We start from the raw sequence: 15,765 nt of genomic DNA, 5'->3' as shown, positions 1-15,765 counted from the left end.
AGGAGGAAGGAAGAGCTGTCATTGTGGTTATTTTTGTTAATTAAAACCAGCGGGGCTGAGTCTCTGCTCGGGCGCACAGCTTTGGCACCAGCACAGGTCCACCGACCTTAATGGAATCACTCCTGATTAACACTGGTATAACAGTGAGAGGCAAAGCCGGCCCAGTTTCTTGAATTCATCATGATAATAACACATAGCAACTTTTGTACTTTACAAAGAAGGTCAGTATCACGACCCCCATTTTACAGATGGGGAAACTGAGGCACAGGGAGGGGTCGGGGCAGTAAGAGGTCAAAGGGCTCCTTCTGTTGGCTGACGTGACACCCTAGATGTAGCCCCAGTTTATGTATTTATTTGTTTCCCAGTCTGTGTATCTTGGTGAACCAGGCAGCAGACCTTGGGGAGAGCAGCCTTTGATTAAAAACTGCCTGTGATATCAGTTTCTAGGTCCTTCTAGGAATGCAAAATGGAGCTGGGATTCCCACAGGGGCCGGCCGTGTCCTCCCCTCTTTACACAGAAGCTAGCCCTGTGTTTCTCTGCAGCCAGCACAATGGGTTTCCCCCCCCAAAACAGCCTCTGAAGTGAATTGAGTCCCTGTCACCAGGGTCTAAATTACTGAGGACTGGTCCTGGCTGAGAACACAGGTGCTGATCATAAAAATGCAGCATTGAAAATAAGTCCTCCGAGTACGGTGTCACTCAGCGGCCACCCGCGCTGCTACGACCAGCCAGAGGTGTAAGTCTCCTGGGCCGCACTTTGCCTTTCTTTGCTGGCTGCCTGTTGCAGGTGCCTAGCGCTGGCTCAGTGGTGTGAGGTGTCTGAGGGGGAGGAAGTATCAGGCAGGCAAGTTTGGGGACGTAAGGAGGTGACACAGTAACAAAGTGGACACAACACTGACAACATAGCGGTGGGTGGCTGTGTGAGCTCCAGAAACGTTCTGGGCGCTCCTGAGGGGGGACCTGCCCAGCTACCACCAGCAAGCGGGAAGGCTGGGGCTGGCGCCCCCCGAATCCCAGAGCGTGAGGAAGTTGGGCACCTGAGATAACATGGAACCCACCCCAGAGGCGGTGAGGTCGTTGGGCCATGCGGGAAAAGCAGCAGGCCGAGTGTTGGCCATCTGGGGAACTTCCCAAGGCTGGGAGGTTTGCAGCCTGTTAGTCACTCAGCAGAGCTGCGTTCTACTGGATGATGACAATAAAAGGGAGCGCGCGGGCTGCCGGGCTCGCTGCGGAGGTGATTTCAGTCATTACTGGGAGAGCGAGAGTCTTGCGCCGTTGACTGTTCACATCTATTTACAGCGGCGGGGATCACAGGAACAGACCCAGAAGCTCCGGCACCCTCCCCAACAGACCCTGCTACCCCAGCGCCAAGTGAGACCCCAGCTCTACCGGCCACCATGACAGCAGCTTCGGCCACTGGAGCAGCGACTGTCTCTAGCCAGCATGGTCCAAGCACAGCCGCCGAAGCCACCAGCCCTGCAGCAGAGGCCAGCCCAGCAGCCCGGGCTGCCCTCACGCCATCTGAAACCACCTTAGCGGGCAGCACGGCGACAGACGAGAGACTCACGGCAGCCCCACTCAGTTCTGTGACAGCTGAAATCCCCAGTGCAGCCCCAGAGACACGTGTCCATTTTACCCTCCCACCGGCTGGAACCCCTGCTGGTGCGGCCACCACCCCAGCCGCAGAAACCACCACAATGGTCACCCTCGCGATGGGGAACACAACCGGACCAAGAACGGATCCCACTCCCGGAGCAATGACAAGCACAGCCTATCCCTTCTCTACAGCAGCTGCATCTAGGTCTACGGCAGCAGGGACAAACACAACCGCACAGGATACCCCCCCACGGGTGCTAACTACACCGGTAGCGGAATCCACACCAAATGCAACCCCAGCTTTACCAACCACCAGCTCGGCAGCAGAGATGGCCAGAGCCAATGCTGCCATCAGCCAGCCCGGCGGAACCGCAAAGACAGCGACCCTGACCACAGCAACCGAGGCTGTCCCCACGCCAGCCGACATGACACCCATGGCAACAGGAGAAACCTCCCCAGCAGATCTTACAACCACCACACACCGGGAGACAACTGCAGGAGGAGAGACACTCACAACAGCCTCTGTGGTCGCCATGCCAGACACAACCACAACTCAAGGGGCTATCCCCACAGCGACAGAAACCAGCCCTTCACTGAGGGTGAGTACCAGGGCTGCTGAGATCACCGCACCAACGCCTGTCACCGCGTCCACGACGGAAACAGCATCAAGCGTGGGCTCCAGCACAGAAACCGCTCCGGCGGCCAACAGCCCCACTGGCGTGTCGCGTACTGCAAGGAGCGAGAGCACAGCCCCAGGTCCTCACACCGCGGCAGCAGAAAGGGGAACTCCAACAGACACCGTGACAGAGACACTCACCACCGACAGAACAGCCAATGCCGCAACGGCCGGCAGCTCCACGGCAAGAAGAGAGGTTCCCCGAACAGTCCGTGCTACCGCCGTCCCAGCTGGAAGCACGACGGTTAAATTCCCAGCTACAGCTAGCCCCACTGCGGCCGCACCGAGCAGCAAGGTGCCCCCGGGTACCACTCCCGCCACTCAGAACTTCAGTGCAGCTCCAAGTAAGGGGTACAGCGTCCGGAAGTAAGGGAGGTGCTGTGCCGAGATGCATGGCCAGCCGTCTGGGAGAGGGAGGCAAGGATGGAGCAAGAGGCAGTGTCGGGACTGGGCCGGGAGGGAACCAGGTTTGAAGTAATGGGTATTTGAATATCAGGATGGCAGGGTTTCAATGTCATTGGAACGTGGCGCGGCTGGGTCTACGCAGGAAAGACCCAATTGCGTCAGCCCCACAGAAGGTAATAACGCAATCCTGCTCCGGGGGAGATCAGGTGTTACAAATGGGCCACACCAATGGCCGCCTTCGGCCCGAGGTTGGGCCCTGAGTGCAGCTTGCGCAGCCTCTGGAACGCAGCACTCAGCGTTTATACCAGCTTCCCCGTGACCACGGGCGTCAGGGGTGGCTGGGATTTCCTGAGCTGGCATAGCAGGATGGGTTTGGGCTTTCCCCTTGGTACCGAGCGGATGGAATATGGGTTTCTCTGTAGCCAGCACCAACGGGGGGGAGTCTGTTTTTCAGACAGCCGCACAAGCCATTCCGAGCCCTGGCCCCCAGCTCACAGCCGGGCGCGGCGCTCATCCCGCCAGGCAATAGCAGCACACACGACAAGTCCACCCCAGTCCCCCACCACCCCCGCTCCTGCTGCTCGCACAACAAAGGGCCTTCGGCATGGAATGAGTGTAAATATTCCCCTGTATTCCTGCAGGACGAACTTCATCCTTGGGCAGAAGGGCCGTGACCTGGCCTAGGTGCCGCTTAGGGCTTTTCAATAGATCTTAGTGAGCTTTATGAGGTTCAGGAGCCCTGTGCCGGACCTCTGCAGAGGAGTGAATTTCACCTTCCTCTCCTAGTCCCGTGGAGCTGCGCTAGCTTGGTGCGGCTGGCACGGGAAGAGGTACAGAAGGTATCTGGAGTGTTTGCCTGGGTGCATGATTTCCAAAAAGCCGGCGTGCTGCAAAAAAGCAAACCAAGCATTGGACATGTAACCACTGCAGGGCCTTGTTAGCCACCAATAACAAGGGGGCACATTCATGTGCTAGGTGAGGGCTTGGGAGAACCCAAACAAGGACATATTGTGCTGTGGATAAATGCTTCCACGCCGGGAATGGCAGAACATGTGAAATGGGAACCCAGTGGCATGGGGGATGATGTCGGAGAGGCAAGGGAGGAATCTGGGAATTCATTTGTGTTCTGAAAAATCATCATCCTACAAGTTCTAATAAATAAAGACTCCCCTAGAGTATATAGCCAGATGGATGTGTGTACCCCATCTGGGCTTGGGTTCTCTGTACAGAGTTTTGTCAATTTCTCTGACCTTTATTATTTGATTACTAATATGGTTTGAGAGATGGAAGGTGTGTGTAACACTCCTCCACCACCGGTCATCAGCAAGGTTTGAACTCTGAACTGTCCACTTGAGGTAAAGGAATAACTCCATTAGCTGGCAGGAGTAGTAGGTTGTTATCCTCTAGGTGAACCAGCCACTGTGTGGGGCGAGGAGGGGCACACCACTAACTTTACAAGTGTGCTACATTTCAGCTATAGTTTATTACATTCCAGCACAGATTATAACCCTGAAAAACACATTGTCTATATGTGGGTTTGTCTACACATGAAAATGAATACAGAATAAACTAGGGTATAAATTAAAGCAGATTAACTATGCCTGCTTAACTCCCTGTGTGGACGCTCTCATTCCAGAATCAGAGTGTCTTATTCCCAAGTAGCTGAATCCACTTGCAAAGAAGGCATTATTATTCTGGAATAAGAGCACCCACCCATAGATTTAAGCAGGAATAACTGCATATAGACAAGCTCTGTTGTGGAGAGGGGAAACTCAGAGGTGGAGGTATCAGAAGCCGAGGAAGAAGTGGCAGGTTTATGCTGGTTCTTTCCTCAGAGACAGGACTTACAGAAGAAGGAAAATGCTTGGCTTTTCAGAGCTGGGCTCCCCTCCATTGCATCCAGCGCAGTATCTGCATGTCTCTGCAGACAGCACTGATGGCAGCTTTCTTTTAAACAGCCACGGAATCCGCCGCTAGGCCTAACTCCACGGCCCTGCCCTGGGTCCCAGGTGTCACGACGGAAGAGCAGAAAACAGCGCTGCCCACCTGCCACCCTCCAGCTGCCAACGCAAGTAAGGGCTGTAACTGCTGGGGGCAAGTCCTCATCCCTGCTTGAGTGGCCGGGCTGCGTGCTGGCAACCGAGAGAAAGGGATCCTCTTGCCAGGCCACGCCATGGCAACTGCGGCATCCTCGGAGCCTCTGCTCCTGAATGGCTAGTGGATCTGGGCAGCCGCAGGCCCACCAGCCCTGCCCCCTGCTGGTTCCTCTCCCCTCAGCTATGGGAGGTCTGGCAGCGAGTGCTGCACCCCTGACAAGCCCGACGTTCCACAGGTGCCTTTGTAGTTTGTAGTTTTTAATCCCCCTCCCCCAGATCAGCTGTGCCATGAATTGAGAGACCTTGTCTCTTGCTTTCTATGCACAAGGAGGTCTGTTCTCCAGCCGGGGTCTCCGGGGATTCCTGGCCAAGGACCATGGGCCAGGTCTCGAGCTGAATGTCCAGCTTGCTGTTCCGGCCTGTCTTTGGAGCCGGAAGGGCGTTCCGGTACAATGGCTTATGAGGGATTGGTCCAGGAGTCCCCGGAGTCCTCACCCGCTGCCTGGATGCGATAGACAGTGACACACAGAGCCTGTGAATCGAGGGCAGAGCTGGCCCAAAGCAATATTCCCTCTAATTTTTGACAGGCCGTGTGCGCAAAAAATTTCTTCTGTACACATTTTTGTGCTTCTGGGAAAATTTTTGAGCACATGGTGTTTCGCCGTGCGCGGGGTTTAGGGTCTGTGTGGGCGTGCACACGCCCACAGCTTAGAGGGAACAGTGGCCCAAAGGGTTGGTTTAGGGATTAGAAAGGAGAGGAAGGGTGATCTTGTGATAAGGCATCGGGCTGGCTTCAATTCCCGGCTGTGCTGCAGACTCCCTGTGTTCCCTTGGGCGAGGTACGCGGGGTTTGCAGGGTCTGCAGTTAGACACCCGCAGCCAGCCCGGGCCAGCTGACTCGGGCTAAGTGGTTGTTAATTGCGGTGGAGACATTCGGACTCCGGCTGGAGCCCAGGCTCTAGGACCCCAAGAGGTGGGAGGGTCCCAGAGCTCAGGCTGCAGCCCAAGCCTGTCTACACTGCAGTTAAACAGCCCCTTAGCCTGAGCCCCAGGAGCCCGAGTCAGCTGGCACGAGCCAGCTGTGGGTGTCTAATTGCAGTGTAGACAGACCCTGAGTCTCTCTGTGCCTCAGTTCCCCATCTGTACAATGCTCTTGTCTATTTAGATTTGGGGCAGGCTCCTTCTCATTCAATAAGTATGTACAGCACCTAGTGCTATGGGGCTCTGATCTTGGTTGGGGAGTCTATATACTACTGGGATGGAAATTCTTGGTAACCTAATAATAATTTGCTCTCTCCATTCCTAGCTGGTGCTCACATCTTCCTATCGGTGGGACTCACCACTCACCTGAACCTCAGGGAGCCCCAGGTTAGGCGTCTGGTTTTGTCCAAGGTGAGATTTGTGAAACCTGACATCTCTAACACAGAATGTCAACGCAGCGTATGAAGTAGGCCGCCAAGGGGTTTGCCTTTAAAAGCAAAGGTTGAAGAGTTGGGGCTGAATAGCCGCTAGCACTGTAAAAAGATGCAGTCCATGGTCCAGAGGAGGATTAAGGTTTCCTGGGATCCTGGGCCAGAGCAAGTGGGGAACCCCTCCCCACCCCTTCTGCCTGCGGCCCCGCCCACAGACCCACCCCTTTCCGCCCCTTCACCAGGGCTCACCCTTGTTCCACCCAGGGTCCCCCCCACGCTGCCTCCCCCACTGCAGCCCCGCAACCCCTTTTGCTCCTTTCTCCTCCCCCACACCCCACTGCAGCCCCACGACTGGAGAAGCTCTGTCCCTGCACCATGGCCCTGGGGCGCAGTGGGGAATGAGAGCTCCTCCAGTCCTGGGGCCGGGTGCTGAGGCTTCCTCCCCTGCCCCCCCAGCTTCTGTAGGGGACCAGGGTCAGGGCGCTCGGGCTTCTCCAGCCCCGCCTGCCCAGTGCTTCTGCCACAGAGTGGGGTTGGGTGCAGGGGCTTTCCCTGCTGCCCCATGGCTTCTGCTGGGGAAAGGGTTGGGGCATGCTGGGTGTGGGCGGGGGGACGGGGGGTTTCCCGCTTCCCACGGCTTCTGCCAGGGACAGGGTCAGAGGCTGCTGGGGGGGATTTTCCCGCCTCTCCTGCCCAGTGCTGCTGCCACAGAGCGGGGTTGGGACACGGGGGCACTGTTTTTGCGCTATCCTCATGCTATGTGGGTTTCATCCCCGTGCTTTTCCCCACAGCTTGAGCAAGAGCTAAAAATGAAGTTCACATGCACTGAGTTCAATGTCCTCTGGAAAGGAGTCCGAGAAAAGTGAGCAGTGACTCTGCTGGCCCCCAAGGAACCGCCGGCTTCGTGTCTCGGTACCACAGTGAGCGGGACAAGGCCCACGACACGAAAGGGGACCACGACAGGCCACGCGGCTGCAGCTACCTGTGCTCCTCAACTCCGGAGTGGAAACCGGAAGATACAGGTTTAACCCCAGGAGAAGAAATCTCTCTTCTGCATGCTGAGACCTCAGGCTTTCTTATGCCATAACCCTCCTGGACTCTGGTTCTCAAAGGCCAAAGCCCTTGGGAGATTCCATAGTCAGTAAGAATTCAAAAAAGAGGTGAATGCCCTTTAAAGGTCCCAGTGAAGATGAAAAATGTCAAGTCTGGAGATTTCCCCTTTCCGTCCTCTCTTCCTGTATGAAAGGAGCCAATGATTTGAATTGCAAGCTCTTGGGGCTGTCTCTGACTATATATATGTACATCCTAGCACCATATCTCAGTCGCAGCCACTAGGCCTTGCTGTCATATAATCAATAATATTGGGATCTTGTGGGCGAACAGCGAGTGGAGGCTCTGACTGCTGCTGCATTGTTGGCTGTCCAGGTGCAGGCGAATCCTGCGAGCCCAGGGTAAAAGGAATTGTTTTTTCCAAGTTATGTTTATGTTTTGGGTCGTATTGACCCTGGACCCAGAGAAATGGAACGGGTCACCCATCAGGGACCAGAGAGGCTAACCTCCCTCCCAGGACGTGTCCCCAGCCCTGCTGCCTGCACTTTCATTCTCTGGAATAAATTCTTGGCTGTAAGATCTGGGCAGTTGTTTCCGTGGTTCCCACCAGCCCCCGGGGTGGAGCGGGATGTTTCTCTGTCTGTTTCCAGAATGAGTCGTTATCTGGCAGGTGGTGGGCTGATGGGCCTGGAGATGAAAGTCTTCTGTCTACCACTCAGCTGGAGCGAGGACTGCATCGGTGAGAGCTTTCCCACACTGTCCTGCCAATGTGCCTCCCTCAACCATCCTCTGGAACAGAGAGAAAGGTCTTTGCAACCCAAGGCAATGTGCAGTGAATGCTAAGCACCGCATAGGGCTTAAGGGCAACTTAAAATATAAGTAGGCCTAGTGCGAACCCCCCAGAGAGGAATGAATTTCACCCCCCCTAGTCATTAGCTCTCTGCCTCCTTCCTGGGCCCAGCCCTTCCAAACAACAGTAGCAGGGAAATAAATAAAAGAAAAATCTCTTCCTTGTTCCTCTTTGGCAGTGAACATTCAGCCATCCTGGCACGCCCGGGGAGTGTCACTCCAGCAATGCGCTCTGTGTTAGCAGCAGGAGCTCCGCAGGGCAGAGGATGGCCTCACCCTTTATTCACACCCCTGCTCAATCATTATTCCTCCTTTTTGACCCCTGTTTTGCATTTTTCATAGTAGTTTGCTCCTCCTGACAGCTGCAGCCCATCCGCTTAGCAACACAAGCCACTGTGAGCACACCGCTTAGGGACTCTCTGCAGTGGCTCCCCAATGAATGCAGAGTCCATTTTACATCTTTGTCCTGATAGTTAAAACCCACCCTAGTACTGACCCTGGCTACCTGGGAGTATGAAGGAAGCAGTGATGGAAACCCAGTTCTGCAGGGTCCTTTGCTGGATTTTTCCAGTCCCAGCTAAGCAGTTTGTCCCCTCCCCGAGGCAAATGAAACTAGTAATTCATTAACTGGTCAATCAGCCAGATAAAATCACACTGAAACAATGATTAGTTCGAGCAATTTTTTAAACCCTCCCCTTGTTTTAACAACTCCAAAAAAACAGAATTTTGGGAATTTCAAGACCAAATCAAATAATAATTTTTTTTTTATTTAATCCCTGGCCTAGCACTGGATTCAGACTGGAAATAAGGTGTAATGTTTTTAACCGCGAGAGTAATTAACCACTGGAACAATTTACCCAGGGTCGCAGTGGATTCTCCATCACTGGCAATTTTAAAATCACAGTTGGATGTTTCTCTAAAATATCTGCTCCTGGAATAATCTGGGGGCCATTCTCTGGCATGTGTTACGCAGGAGGTCAGACTAGCTGATCACAATGGTCCCATCTGCCTTGGAATCTAGGAATTCTCAGTTACACTCTGGCCCCTGTGAGCTGCTCGGGCAGAATAACGGGGCCTCAAAGAGGACAGAAATGGACCCTGAAAATACACTGGCGGGTATAGAACTGAAGACTAGTTTCATGATCTCAGAGAACCCCAAACCAGGGCATAACAAAATGACCATTATCACATGATTTGGGTGGGCAAATCTCTTTACCAGTTAATAATTGTATTTGTTATATTCTTCTTTGCCCTCACCCGTGAAAAAGCTTGGACTTACTTTATTGTATAATCTGATAATGGTTCTCTACTCCGGCTTAGTTACTGTTCTTTTCTTTGTTATCTTTATTAGCTGTGTTAAAATAATTTTAAAAGACCACTCTGGGCACAACTGGGTGCGATCTGGGATGGCCCCCCCGCTGCCATTCCCCCTTCAGTTCTGCCCCCCTCCCCCATCCTGTGCCCAGCACAGGAATGGAGTAACTGAGGACTTGGGGTCCTATTCAGTGAAGTGTGCGTGTTCTCCTTGGCTAACATGCTGAACTTCCAATGCTGATCTGAGGAATTCACCCTCTTATATTTGTGGAGAGAGGGGAGCCCCTAAAAGAAGCTATAATGACTTGCAAACTGATTAGGCTGGAATAAACCTTACCCAAGCATTGACCAGATCCCAGGAGCATGAATCTTATCTGAAGTTAAACAAATCTCAGTTAAATTGTAGGTTCTTCCCACCCCTACGAGTGGCCTGAAATGCTGAACGTGGCACTGCTGGATGCTGCTGCAACACATGATCAGCCATAAGGAGGCGGTGAGAGGTCACATATAGCTCAGTACGTGGACCATGGAGCGGGTAGGATGCATCATATGTTCTGGGCACCAGTCGCACACTGGCAGCCCTACCCATGTGTGTGTCCAGCGCCTGGTTTCCCCCCTTTGTTGGTTTGCCTTTCCCTGTCTGTGTGCAATGGGTGTGCAAGGACCCAGGAATCATAAGGATGTTTGGCCCTTCGCGGACGTATGGGGACTGACCCTATTTTTCGTCCCGTGTGGGATTGTGCTGCTGGTGTGTCCCAGTAGGAGCACGTTCAATACGGTGGCGGTAAACTAACAGCAGCTACACCCATATCTGCGACATCTCTGCCCCTCCTGCACATGGACCCCGCTGGCCTTTTTCCTTTTCCAGGAATCCAGGAGGCGTGGGCTGGGTGACTCCCCATTGTCACGAGACCGAGACTGGTGTCGGAGCGCAGCTTCCCAGCGGGAGACAGGACAATGTACCTGCAGCTCTCGCCGTTGTCACCTGCCAGAGAGGTTCTCGCACATTGCATTTTGCACACCACTTCGGAAACCATTCCCTTGTGGACCCCTTCTGGTCCCAGTCCCGCACCGGCCGTGCAGAGTTCTGTCTGCTCTCATGGTCCTGCCGGCCACGAGAGAGGTCTCTGCAGACCAGCAGTGGTCCTTTCTTAGGCCATAGTCTGAGCATCACTGATACGCCTCATCAGATACAGTGGTGATGGGAACCAGGTGGGTGGATGGACGGATAACAGGGCTGATGCAAGTTGGGTTTCTCTTCCAACCTCCAAGCCCAGGGAGCAAAGCTGCTGGTTCTGATTCTCTCCCACATCATGCTGCATATATAAAACACAGAAGACCCCCTTATGTAAACTGAGGCAGAGCCTGTGTTCCCAGCCAGGAGCCCGGCTAGTGCCCTCTCAGAGACTAGACTGCTCACCTGTGTTGTTTGCACTCTCTTTACCTCCCCCCTACCTTTAAAGGTAAACAGCTCCGATATGTGGGCTGGCCCTAAGCAGTACGTTTTCCAGGGCCCTGCGCTAAGTAACACATAGAATCATTGAAGTGTAGGACTGGAAGGGACCTCGAGAGGTCGTCTAGTCCAGTCCCCTGCACTCAAGGCAGGACTGTGTATTATCTAGACCATCCCTGACAGGTGTTTGTCTAACCTGCTCTTAAAAATCCCCAATGATGGAGATTCCACAACCTCCCTAGGCAATTTATTCCAGTGTTTAACCACCCTGACAGTTAGGTAGTTTTCCCTAATGTCCAACCTAAACCTCCCTTGCTGCAATTTAAGCCCATTGGTTCTTGTCCTGTCCTCAGAGGTTAATGAGAACAATTTTTCTCCCTCCTTCTTGTAACAACCTTTTATGTACATAAAAGCTGTTCTCATGTCCCCTCTCAGTCCTCTCTTCTCCAGACTGAACAAACCAAATTTTTTTCAATGTTCCCTCAGAGGTCATGTTTTCTAGACCTTTAATCATTTTTGTTGCTCTTCTCTGGACTTTCTCCACTTCGTCCACATCTTTCCTGAAATGTGGCATCCAGAACTGGACACAATACTCCAGTTGAGGCCTAATCAGCGGGGAGGAAAGCAGAAGAATCACTTCTTGTGTCTTGCTTGCAACACTCCTGCTAATACATCCCAGAATGATGTTTGCTTTTTTTGCAACAACGTTACACTGTTGACTCATATTTACCTTGTGATCAACTATGACCCCCAGACCCCTTTCTGCAGTACTCCTTCCTAGGCAGTCATTTCCCATTTTATGTGTGTGCAACTGATTGTTCTTTCCTAAGGGGTGTAGTTTGCATTTTTCCTTATTGAATTTCATCCATTCATTCATGTGGGGTTCTATCCAGGTTCCACCCCATTTACACCTTCATCTCCCACTTCTCTGTGCTCACAGCACCCTCCCTGGATGCAGGGAACCTCAGGCTGTGGAGCGACTGGAGGTTGTGATTGAGTGTCTGTGTTCTCCTTTGGGTGTTGGCCAGCCCAAGAAGAGGATTGCCAATTTGTCTAGAATTATATGCAGTGGAGTAGAAATAAACAAAAAGTTTATTTGTAGGGCTGTTGATTAATCGCAGTTAACTCATGCGATTAACTCAAAAAAATTAATCATGATTAATTGCAGTTTTAATCGCACTGTTAAACAATAGAATACCAATTGAAATGTATTAAATATTTGGAATGTTTTTCTACATTTTCATATATATTGTATTCTGTGTTGTGATTGAAATCAAAGTGTATAGTATTTTTGATTACAAATATTTACACTGTAAAAATGATAAACAAAAGAAATAGTATTTTTCAATTCACCTCATACAAGTACTGTAGTGCAATCTCTTTATCATGAAAGTGCAGCTTACAAATGTAGATTTTTTTTGTTACATAGCAAAAACAAAACAATGTAAAACTTCAGAGCCTACAAGTCCACTCAGTCCTACTTCTTGTTCAGCCAATCGCTAGTTTTCTTTTCAGTTTCAAGTTGTTTCAGTGCTTTCCCATAAATTTGAATGGTCGCCCATTGTCTTTCCCTGGCTGGACAATAGATGGGTACTTGACATTGGTTTTGTGTAAACAGCTGGCTTGGAAGCACACACACACACAACCAATAAACAGATCTCCTAATGCCCATCAAGTTGAGATCATTACAAGCTTTCATAACAGACTTTATTTGATATCTATTTGTACATAACAACGGTGTATGCAACCAGTCGATTCAATTGCTTATTTTTTTGCTTTCAGACCTGCTGTCCTCTTCTGGAGGTGTCTGATTGTTACAAGAGGGCTCCTTTGAGCTCTCCTCATTCTTGGCAGTGCGGAGCTGGGCAGTGGAGGATCTGGCCACTGGAGTAGGGAACCAGTAGGTTCTCTTAGCATTAGACGTTCTTGTTAAACCCTGGATTTGTGCTGGAAATGGCCCACCTTGATTATCATAGACATTGTAAGGAGAGTGATAACTTTAGATAAGCTATTACCAACAGGAGAGTGGGGTGGGGGAGAGAAAATCTTTTGTAGTGGTAAACACCCATTTTTTCATGGTTTGTGTGTATAAAAAGATCTTCTGTACTTTCCACAGTATGCATCCGATGAAATGAGCTGTAGCTCACGAAAGCTTATGCTCAAATAAATTGGTTAGTCTCTAAGGTGCCACAAGTCCTCCTTTTCTCTTAGCATCCAGCGATTTCTGGAGTTCTCTGCTGTTGAGTCTCTAAGCTATCAGAAAGGTTGCAAACAGGGTCAACAGGGTCCTGGTGTGGGGTTTATACTAGGGCTACGTGACCTAATCCTGAAGCTCTGCCTACGCCTTGGAACACCTCCAGGAAATTAGTCCTCCCACACAATGTCCCACTGGACTGATTTCGATGGCTGCTGACTCCATAACTTTGGACCCCAGGTCATGGAACAGATCCAAGGCCGGTATAATCAAGCCAACCTGCGTCACAAAGGAAGGGAAAGATTCCAAGGGCTTGCTCTGGTGCTGGACTCAGAAGGTGACTATTCCCACGGTTTGAACTGGAGCCAATGTGTACCAGCGGCCGCTCAGCGTGGCTCCTGGGCACTCAGGGATGCTGAGCAGAGAGAAGAGATGGCTCAGTTTTCCAGTGATCCTTGTGCCCCTTGGCCTGGTGACGCCTCTCAGCAAATCAGGGCGGGTCCGGTCAATCAGGATGTGCAGCTGCAGGTCAGCTAGTGGGCCCAGGCTCAGCTGCAGGCCAACATGCCTGACACCTGCTCTGGGAAGGGGTATACAGCCGGTGCAGCTAGCTGCAGCTTGAGAAAAGCACCGTGCTCCCGACGCAGCCACATCCCACCGGCAACAGCTGGCTCTGGCCTTTTGCCGCAGCAGCAGGCCTGGCTCCGTTCACAATCTCTTTCAGAGGAGCGTGCTGCTCACGAGAGCCAGTTAATTGTACCAAGACCTTGCTGGGGGCTCAGTTCACAGGCTGCTGCTTGAGCTCAGAGGCCAGCCGGTAGCTGCCAGCCTCTCTCACCAGGCTGCTGAGCTGGTTGTTGGGAATTAATAAGACGGGTGCTGAGCAAATGCTGGCTGCCTCCTGGATTGCAAGACTGTTGACCAGAGAGGAGACAGTCTCCAATCCCTCCATCGCTGGAGCAGGCAGATGCATGGGAAGCTTATTAAGGCCTGGAGGGGAAACTGAAAACTGGTCACCCCAGGTGTCCTGGGGCAATGCCAGGTCACCAGGCAGCTGGAGGAGTGGAGCTGGCGTGAAACATCGGGCCAAGGTGCAGGTATGGCAAAGGGTCCAGTAGGAGCTGTCAGAAGTAACCAGCTAACCCGAAGGAAACAGAGCCCCCATTCGGTCACAGGGATCCGTGCATAAGGATCCTGCAGCTGGTCCTGGGCGCTGGCTGATTCACGTCCAGTCCTGCCTCGGGGGACAGGGGGCAGCGCAAAGAGGCGGATACCTCCTTTATGTGCCCTCAAACCGTGGCCTGCCGGGCACTCAGCTGGTGTGGAGAAGCAATCAGGTGGTGCCAGCTGCCAGCAGCCGCAAGGGCTCACCAGAGTGTGAGTGTTCTGGCCAGGCCCCTTTCCCCTGGCCATGCCCCCTACGCTGGCAGGCTGGGAGAGAGCGACGTACAGCCGGCCACACTGACCCTCAGCCTGGCATTGCTCTGGCCGCAGATCTGTGTGCTGGCCTTCGTAGACTGCTACCAGGGGAATCCAAATTGCTCCTCCCAGAGCCTGCATGGAGGCTAGCCACAGCCACTGCCCCAGTCTGGGGGCACCTAGGCACACTCTTGGGGTGCAGACCCTTTGTCTAGCAGCCTATCCTGCGAGCTGGAACCTGCTATCCAGTTGCCTAGCCCCAGGCTCCAGGCTGGCTCTTCAGACTCCCCTGTACTTAAATACACCCTCTCCCAGAGCTCTGGGGTACTGCGGAACCCTCCCAGAAGGCAAGAAGGTGGCAGTTGTGAAGCAGATAACAGGCACACACACTTTGCACAAATCTGGCACATTATTGCTCTTTTATTTCATCCTATAAAGCACAAGAGTGCATGGATCATTTAGTAAACAACGGACCTCCTGGCTGCAATGCCCCTCACTAGCTCACCTTTCCCTGGGAAGGCCTTGGGGGCCCAGCCGGGCTCAGGAAAGCAGGCAGGTTCACCTGCCCCATGAGCCTGCTACATGCTGGGTTGCTTCTCCCTCATGGAGACTTCTTCCCCACTGCTCCCTCTTCCCGTGCCACTCTCTGGAGTTTGCACGCTCCCCTCTCCACACCTGGATTCCTTTGTTCCATCTTTTGGTGGCTTTCCACTGCTCTCCTCTTCCTCCCCCGATCAGAGGGGTAAGGGCTGCTCTACACTATAAAGTTAGGCCAGCTTAAAAATTTCCTGCCCGGTGCGATGTAATTAAGCCAACCTAACCCCTGGTGTAGACACCGCTGGGTCGAGAGAAGGATTCTTCCATCAGCCTAGCTACTGCCGCTCAGAGAGGTGGATTTCTTCCATCACCACGCTACAGTGCTGCTGTGGCATTTCTAGTGTCGACTTACTCTGAGATGAAACTGGTTTTCCAAGGTTGCAGTTACTCTTTAGCATCCTACTGTGACCAAAGTACCACCCTCAAATGTGAAATACCTTCTGATTGTCCTCAGGCTGAGGAAGTCATGCCTCTCGACCGGGCAAGACATAGAATCCTAGAATCTCAGGGTTGGAAGGGACCTCAGGAGGTCATCTAGTCCCACCTCCTGCTCAAAGCAGGACCAATCCCCAATTTTTGTCCCAGATCCCTAAATGGCCCCCTCAAGGATTGAACTCACAATCCTGGGTTTAGCAGGCCAATGCTCAAACCACTGAGCTACCCCAGGCAGAGAGACATTCATGATACAGCCATTTTGATAGAAA

General features: G+C 52.5%; 1 protein-coding gene across 1 annotated transcript; it reads left to right on the top strand.

Annotated features, from left to right (window-relative positions):
• Positions 1–1,688: 1,688 nt before the first annotated feature.
• On the top strand, positions 1,689–8,192 carry MUC20 (mucin 20, cell surface associated). Its single transcript, XM_084640319.1, has 4 exons — positions 1,689–2,616; positions 4,636–4,749; positions 6,080–6,165; positions 6,977–8,192. The coding sequence occupies exons 1-4, from the start codon at positions 1,698–1,700 to the stop codon at positions 7,049–7,051; spliced, it is 1,194 nt and encodes a 397-aa protein (XP_084496445.1). The 5' UTR covers positions 1,689–1,697; the 3' UTR covers positions 7,052–8,192.
• The last annotated feature ends 7,573 nt before the right edge of the window (positions 8,193–15,765 follow it).

Source organism: Lepidochelys olivacea (assembly GCF_965140295.1).
Source record: "Lepidochelys olivacea isolate rLepOli2 genome assembly, chromosome: 9".
Classification (NCBI taxonomy): Eukaryota; Metazoa; Chordata; order Testudines; family Cheloniidae; genus Lepidochelys; species Lepidochelys olivacea.
Note: the sequence above shows the minus strand (reverse complement) of the source record. Positions and strands in the feature narration are given on the sequence as shown.